This window comes from Westerdykella ornata, assembly GCF_010094085.1.
Source record: "Westerdykella ornata strain CBS 379.55 unplaced genomic scaffold EI97scaffold_36, whole genome shotgun sequence".
NCBI classification, from domain to species: domain Eukaryota; kingdom Fungi; phylum Ascomycota; class Dothideomycetes; order Pleosporales; family Sporormiaceae; genus Westerdykella; species Westerdykella ornata.
In genome coordinates, this window is record NW_022986886.1 from 26,048 (window position 1) to 33,203 (window position 7,156).

A 7,156-nucleotide genomic window follows, 5' to 3' on the forward strand; every position below is an offset into this window, starting at 1 on the left:
TGGAGGAGCAGAAAGCATCCAATGAGATGGTGCTACGCCGCCTCCGCAAATCACCGTGATTCACTCAAGCACCATTTTCAGGATTCGTTTTGAAACACACCGAGAATACCGGGGTTGTACAGGTACCAAGCCTGTTATGGCAGCTGTTTGTATTTCCGGCCCATCTACAAGTAGCCTTGTCGAGTTTGGGCGCGTGTTTCCAAGTACTTGGGATGGTGTGACGGATTCACGTCTTTTTGCAAGGAGAATCGATATTCTGGAAAAGCACCTTAAGCTCGTAATCTACGTCTTTCCATATTGTGGATTGCCTTGAGGGTTTGAGGCCGGAATAAGACTCTCCCTGATTTCCTTACTCCGTACATTTACACATATCTGGCTAGCGGCTTGGCATCAACAGCTCGAACCCTTCCACCCTCCCATCGTGAACTACTCCGTATAATAAGCTATCCGCATCCGCAATGTGCGGAAAGCCTCACACTTATGGTACGAGGCCACATAAGAGACCCGCGAACAGATATGCACGATACCAACCACAGCAAACGTCCTTCCAGATTACAAAAAGCAGTCACCCTCTCAACAGTGCATCTGTATTATTGATCGGTTTCATCTAACATGTCTTCAATCCGACCGTGGCGGATTGGACTTCCGCAAACGCCTAATCATGCCAGAGCTAACTGGACCCCAGCTTATTAACTCCTCAATCAGTTCCGTAATTCCCTCCTGACTTGGATCCCAAACTCTTCATATGGAAAATTCTCCAGAGTTTCCAGAAGCTTTGCCCATCCATCATCCACTTCCCCAGGCAGCCCGACTCTCCTCCTTCCCTGGCTGACCTGTACCTCTGAGCGCCTTAGCTCGATTTCCTCGTCCTCTTTGTGCTCGCCGGTCAACCCTGCGAGGACCTCCTTTTCTCTACCCTTGTACTCCATCAGCAACCCTGGGTGCGGACACCACACCACCTGCATTCCCGCCCTCCGCCCGGCCTCAACCCCTGGCACGCTGTCCTCAAACACCAAGCACTCTTCTGGTAGGATCTCCTTCTCGCCTCTTTCCCTCAGCGTCGCATTCAGCACATCCAATGCCAAGAGGTAGATATCCGGTGCCGGCTTCCCCCTCCCCTTTGGTATTCTCGGATCATCGCCGAGGATTTTGTGTCGATCCTCAAAGTACTCGTCAAACAGATGCGGCAAATGGCTGCTCTTCAGCTTGTAGTTCCCACTGTGACTTGACGTCGCCAAGGCCATATGGATTCGCGCCTCCCGGAGCTGCTCTAGCAGTTCCAGAACCCCCGGTAACGGCTTCGAGCGGGGGAAATGCTCCCTCTGCAGTTTCACGTTTTCCTCCATGTATTCTTCCCAGGAAATGGGAAGTTGCGCCCAGGCGTGGAAAATTTCGCCAGCTTGAGGGCCGGGTCGTCCTTGCATCTGGGCTTTAATGGACCAGGGAAGCGGCGGGCGGTTGTATTTCTCCAACAAGGTGTTCGTCACGATTGTATAAAGATCTTCCGAGTCGATGAGGAGGCCGTCCATATCAAACAGCGCGGCACGTATTGGTGGGGGTTTTCTAGTTCGGTCAGCTTGGCCATGCAGACGGGATATTATGCTGTTACGTACCCATTGGTAGCCATTGTGGTAGTGAACGACTGTCCGTGAGGGATCTGTGAACAACGAGCTGTCAGGGCGGGTAATGTTCGTTTGATTGTACACTAGTTGTAAGTGAAGACGGGATGTCAAAAGGCACGCCGAGGTTAAGCGCTCACCGCCTACCTTTGTCGGGATAGCGTTGTTTTCCATAACAGACGTCACTTTCCCAACAACGAGACGAGCTGATGATTGACATTCACCGAGAACAACGAGGCTCATACTCCCAGGAAAATGTCCACAAATATGTCGGGAAATACCTCAGCCTCCGTGACGCCAGAGCCAGGCGAGGCATCAGCACCGCAAATATTTCCTCCAGAAGAAGAATCACGGCTCCTCCAAGAAGCCAACACCCAGAAGGATGCCGCAAATAAAACATTCACAGCCGGGGATTACTCTACTGCAATACAGGGCTACGAGAAAGCTCTGGCTGTTTGCCCCTTGTACCTCGAATATGACATTGCCGTCCTTCGCTCCAATATCGCCGCATGTCACATCAAGCTCTCGGAATGGAAAGTCGCCGTTGAATCAGCTACGCAGGCATTGGATGCACTCGATCGTCTAGACCCGCCATCTGAGACAGCAGGGAAGGAGGATGGGACCGGCCGTCCATCAGAGGCCGAAGAGGTGGATGAGGCTGCGGAACTCAGACTTGCAGCCCTCTCCCGGACCGGTCGAAGCATACAGGGTGTGCACAAGCTGCGCACGAAAGCACTGTTACGACGCGCAAAAGCACGGCGAGAGATTGGGGGTTGGGCATCTCTGCAGGGGGCGCTTGAAGATTACCAAGCGTTGATGAATCCACCCCACGCTTTAACGAACCTCGATCAGAAGACTGTGCAGGCGGCGCTGCGGGACTTGCCTTCGCAGTTGGAAGCCGCCAAAAACGCGGAAATGGCGGAAATGATGGCGAAGTTGAAGCAGCTCGGAAATGGCATACTGAAACCATTCGGGCTCAGCACAGATAACTTCCAATTCACCAAGGATGAAAAGACCGGAGGATATAGCATGAATTTCAACCGATAGCCCGCCTGTATACCCAAGATATCAAGAACACTGGAATGACTTGCAGGTATATAGAGCATGACTTGGAATGCAAAATAGCCGAACGTGCTATTCGGACTCGGTAATGCAACCGACTGGAAATCCCGTGTATCCCAAGTATCTGATTATGTGCGCCAGAACTCCGATGTGCTCTTCCATGATACAGCGCCCTTCAACACGTCTCAACTCTTCAGAGCCTCTAGGCGCCCTCTCATTTGTTCCAGCATCTCCGCCTGGTCCTCTTCTTCCTCTTCTTCGACGGGCTGAGCCGGTAGCTCTTCTTCTTTGGCTCTGCCTGCAGGTAGCTGATCTTTGAGAATCTCCCCTAGGACCTTGTCGACCTCTTCTTCGGCCTCCTCGTCCTCCCCCTCCAACAGCTCGTTATCCGGCAGCGTATCGCCCACCATTTCCTCGATGATTCCCGCCTTCATGAGTTCAGCCGACAACTCGCGCATGGTCCCGGTCAGCTCCGGCATTCTGACGAGCGTGTTTACATCCTTCATTATTCCCGTAGACGCCTTAATCGACCCCTCAATCTTGCGCACGGAGAAGGCTTCGTTCACCTGCATCTGGACCGATTGTAGCTGCGCCTTGGATGTGTGCAACCTCGAACTCTGTTTCCGCACGCGGATCAACTCTCGGGCGAATATCCGCACGTCCTGGTTTGCCTGCTTGGCCATGGCGGGGTTGCGCTGTGCCCGCTTGCTGGCTTGGAGGATGAAGTTCTTGGTCTTGATCTCGGTTTGTTTGAGGTTTTGGATGTCGCGATCAAGTTTGCGGACATTTTGGCGGACGAGTGCATTGCATTTGCGCTTCTGGGGGAAAGGTTAGCAGCCTTCTTGAGAGGGTTATGTCGGGCAAGTGACCTGCTCCTCGGGCGTGGGCTTGAAGAGAAAGCCGCGTATGGTCTGCATATTGAACTTCTTATCAAGACCGGCTAAAGCGGGCGTTCACCGTCTCTGCGCCTACTGTAAGTTGATCTGGCGCCGGTGTTGTTGTAGTACTGTGTATACGTAGATTCACCAACATTGAAGTCCCCTTGGGCGCTCGGGCCATTCCGCAACTGGGTGACGTCTGGCGGGGAAGGCGCCAATGCAAAACAACCCACTAAAGAAAAGAGCGGTCTCTTCAAGACAACTCCTTCTACCAAGCGTCGACGTACACTTCATCTTCTCGTCTATCGGAATTCAGGTTATACAGTACTTTTAACAGTCGTATACAGTAAAGTGCGTTGTGGTTCCCAGGTGGTGTCCTGGCAGCTTCTGGAAGCTTCCGGTTGACGCTAAACCCCTCCAAGCAGAAGCCATACCGCCTACTCTCTCCTCTTCAGAAAACATCACAGAACTTTGACTTCATACAATCACCAAGACAGAGCTTACGACATTATTTTTTCTCCTTCTTCACTCACCAGCTCACTTCTCACGAAACCCTTCGTCACCTCACAATGGCGCAGTCACAGACCCTGACACCAGAAGGTCAGTTTCTGCCGTCGAACCCCACACCGACCTCCAATTGCGCGCATGCTAATCCCCAACAGTCCTGTGGGCGCAGCGCTCATCGGCGACCGAGGCCGAGAAGAACCACATCTTCCTTACCATTATGGCTCCAGATGTTCCCGAAAGCGAACTCAAGCTCGACCTCCAGCCTACCAAGCTCACATTCCACGGCCCGTCGACCTCCAAGAAGGTGACCTATGCCGTCGACCTCGAATTCTATGCCGAGATCGATCCCAAGGAATCCAAGATCAATCACACTGCTCGTGATATCGAAATGGTGCTGCGAAAGAAGGAGCTCAAGGCCGAGTACTGGCCCCGCCTGCTGAAGGATAGCAAGAGGCAGCACTTCCTCAAGACCAACTTCGATAAGGTATGTGCCTCGTGCCTCGTGCCTCGAGCCTTGGGCACCTTCCATGGAAACAGCGGCTAACACCTTGACCAGTGGGTCGACGAAGACGAGCAGGAAGAGGCGGCCGAGGACGATTTCTCGGCAATGAATCCTCTTGGCGACGGAGGCATGGGCGGCATCGACTTCTCTAAACTGACCGCCTCACAGAGTACCGGTGGTCTTCCCGATCTCGGTGCCATGGGCGGCGAGGGCGGCGACAGCGATGACGATCTGCCGGATGATGAGGATATGCCTGAGCTCGAAGGCGACAGCGGAAAGCCAGCAACGGAGGCGGAGGCTGACAAGGCTGCCGAGGGGGAGAGCAAGCCTAAGATTGAGGAAGTCGCATAGACTGTGAGCGCTGCTCAACAGTTTGTGCAAGAATAGTTGGCGTCGTAGCGCAGATTTTTGAGTTGGATGGCAAGTGATATGACTTTGGCCGAGGGAGGGGGAATGGTGTTTGGGGTTGCCGCCTCACAGGATTGAAGCCATCATGACCTTGCATAATCAGTTCTGGAGGATCCATGAGGTCTAGAGGTGTTTACCACTTCAAGCGGTACATAAGTAGCGAAAACATGTCTAACATCTCAACTAACCAGCAACCTGCTTGCCGTGATATACGGAACACCATAACCTGTCTGCGCTGCGGCACTGATGAAGCAAAAGTGGGTATATAGCAATGGCACCCAAAGGTGCAAGCCTCATCTCTAGCCCCATGTCGTCTCGTTTATCCCCTCATCCAATGTGCTAATCAAGTTTCGGCTTCTACAACTCCTCTTCTACACTCTGCTCATCTCACAGCGAACGGGCAAGCGACCCTCCCCGCCTGCAACCTCTGGGCCAACTCCTCACACTCCTCCTGCCCACTCTTCTCCCACTTCGTCGGCCCAATCTCCGAAATCCTATATCCCTCGCTCTTGTACACCTCTCCACCTTTGCAACCGGGATACGGTCGGCCAGTCAGCCATTTCAGCCAACTGGATGGCTTATTGCGGTTCCAGAACGTGTTGGCTATGTACCAGGGTTCGACTTCGTAGGCCGTTTTATGGTACCGCCCCGTCTGGGGGTCTGCGGTCGCACTTATGGTTTGCACGCGCAGGAACTCGGGGCGGGGAGGCGTGAGGAACGACAGCACGAAGCGCCTCAGGTGGAGAGTGCCAGGGACCAGGTAGTAGTACAGAGATGAGACGCGAGGGTACATCATGGCAATGCGAAGGCGCTCGTCCATCAGGGCGATGACGGCACGGCGGCCGACGGGTTGAAGGAACCGGGGAAGATTGTACACGAGAATCGAGGTCGTCTCCTCGGCAGTCTTGTGGTTGTCCTCGGTTGGTATCATGCACCGTTCCTCATACTGGTCGGCCCAGATGCGAAGGGAATGGAAGAAATCCAGGCCGTCACGGAAGGACGAGGGTCCATTGGGAAGGGGAGAGAAGTCGATACCTTGTGCGTCGCCGATGGATTTCCAAAAGGTGGACCTGGGGGTTTGAATGTTAGTGTGCTGTATACAGGGCAGGAGCGTGTCGGAAGGGAAGAATCGTACAAAGCGCAAAGCTCCATGTCAGTGAGCTGCCTCCATTCGTACAGTCGGATCCAGCGTTCGACTTCGAGGATGAAGAGACTCAGCGTGTAGAGCATGTCGTCGTTGCTGATCTTGCCGGAAGGCTGGTACAGACCGTGGAGGTAGTTCATGCGTGCTAGGTAAATGATCAGCGGTGGCCTCCCTTTCCCAAAGCCGATAGAGGAGTGGCAAGACACGTACCAATAGCTGCGTTTGCGCGCGAAGACGACGGTGGGTGATTAATGAATTCGGTGATGAGCACAGTGGTGTCTTCATATCGACGAGGTGCGTTCTGAGGCTCTGCGAGCTGGCGGGTCTCGCAAAGGAGCTTGGAGATGGTGGGGATAGCATAAGTCCTGCACGGGTCAGAAATTAGTGCCATCTACAGAGTTGGCGGAACCATGGTACAGGATATAATATTATCAGGGCTAAAGTCTTGTCATGGTCGAGCATGCTGGCGTCAGCAAGAGGGTAGGTGGAGCTGAACAGAGTCGACGATAGAATCCTATGAAAGTAGATATGAATGAAAGGTGAAGCAGCCAGAAACATCCTACCTAAACAAGGCAAACTGCAAGGCTTTTTCAGCCATCAAGGGAAATTCCAACGTTGTGATATATCTAACGATCTCCCACGCATGCTCCGTAGTCATCTTGGCCATATCCTCGCGGGTCTTGTAAGGATATTTTGCATACTCCTGATCGCGGCGGCGAAAGCGCAGCGCTCGACATAGCGAAATGTAAACGGTGATGACACCGACGGCGACTCCAGCCTTGGTGCTGACGGCGTTGAGCAGCTTGTCTCTTAACATAGAAAGCAGAATGTCGGACTGTGAAGCCATTTACCAGCAAATGGGATCAGGGTACAGTCAGGTTGGACATGGGAGACCCTGAGCTGATTTACCCCACAAAACGTGACCTCGCTTGTTTCTGCCTTAACGTAATTCCCGGCATCTTGACCATCCCTGCATCTTGACCACCCTCACCGCCTCTTCATCACCCAACTTCAACACGGTGCCAAATGGTCAACG

General features: G+C 53.3%; 5 protein-coding genes across 5 annotated transcripts; 2 read left to right on the forward strand and 3 right to left on the reverse strand.

Moving 5' to 3' along the window:
- Nucleotides 1-551: 551 nt before the first annotated feature.
- On the reverse strand, nt 552-1,771 carry EI97DRAFT_426009 (HAD-like protein). Its single transcript, XM_033797176.1, has 2 exons — nt 1,614-1,771; nt 552-1,563 (listed from the first exon to the last, which is right to left on the reverse strand). The coding sequence occupies exons 1-2, from the start codon at nt 1,625-1,627 to the stop codon at nt 702-704; spliced, it is 876 nt and encodes a 291-aa protein (XP_033650091.1). The 5' UTR covers nt 1,628-1,771; the 3' UTR covers nt 552-701.
- Nucleotides 1,772-1,886: 115 nt separating this feature from the next.
- On the forward strand, nt 1,887-2,666 carry EI97DRAFT_461813 (uncharacterized protein; the record flags this gene model as incomplete). Its single annotated transcript, XM_033801223.1, has 1 exon — nt 1,887-2,666. One exon carries the CDS (start codon nt 1,887-1,889, stop codon nt 2,664-2,666), a length of 780 nt encoding a protein of 259 aa, XP_033650092.1.
- Nucleotides 2,632-3,701, reverse strand: EI97DRAFT_436800 (uncharacterized protein). Its single transcript, XM_033799207.1, has 2 exons — nt 3,551-3,701; nt 2,632-3,499 (listed from the first exon to the last, which is right to left on the reverse strand). The coding sequence occupies exons 1-2, from the start codon at nt 3,596-3,598 to the stop codon at nt 2,867-2,869; spliced, it is 681 nt and encodes a 226-aa protein (XP_033650093.1). The 5' UTR covers nt 3,599-3,701; the 3' UTR covers nt 2,632-2,866.
- Nucleotides 3,702-3,795: 94 nt separating this feature from the next.
- On the forward strand, nt 3,796-5,202 carry EI97DRAFT_436801 (HSP20-like chaperone). Its single transcript, XM_033799208.1, has 3 exons — nt 3,796-4,159; nt 4,222-4,550; nt 4,623-5,202. The coding sequence occupies exons 1-3, from the start codon at nt 4,129-4,131 to the stop codon at nt 4,917-4,919; spliced, it is 657 nt and encodes a 218-aa protein (XP_033650094.1). The 5' UTR covers nt 3,796-4,128; the 3' UTR covers nt 4,920-5,202.
- EI97DRAFT_426019 (uncharacterized protein) lies at nt 5,084-6,937 on the reverse strand (the record flags this gene model as incomplete). Its single annotated transcript, XM_033797177.1, has 4 exons — nt 5,084-6,046; nt 6,112-6,265; nt 6,331-6,485; nt 6,684-6,937. The coding sequence occupies 4 exons, from the start codon at nt 6,935-6,937 to the stop codon at nt 5,359-5,361; spliced, it is 1,251 nt and encodes a 416-aa protein (XP_033650095.1). The 3' UTR covers nt 5,084-5,358.
- Between the last annotated feature and the right edge of the window lie 219 nt (nt 6,938-7,156).

What these genes read in the sequence shown, in the direction of transcription:
- EI97DRAFT_436800 (XM_033799207.1), bottom strand. Translation starts at nt 3,598, where the DNA reads ATGCAGACCATACGCGGCTTTCTCTTCAAGCCCACGCCCGAGGAGCAG. An exon ending in AGCCCACGCCCGAGGAGCAG is followed by an intron (nt 3,500 to 3,550) that starts GTCACTTGCCCG and finishes CCTTTCCCCCAG; the next exon opens with AAGCGCAAATGCAATGCACT.
- EI97DRAFT_436801 (XM_033799208.1), top strand. Translation starts at nt 4,129, where the DNA reads ATGGCGCAGTCACAGACCCTGACACCAGAAG. An exon ending in ACAGACCCTGACACCAGAAG is followed by an intron (nt 4,160 to 4,221) that starts GTCAGTTTCTGC and finishes AATCCCCAACAG; the next exon opens with TCCTGTGGGCGCAGCGCTCA. An exon ending in TCAAGACCAACTTCGATAAG is followed by an intron (nt 4,551 to 4,622) that starts GTATGTGCCTCG and finishes CACCTTGACCAG; the next exon opens with TGGGTCGACGAAGACGAGCA.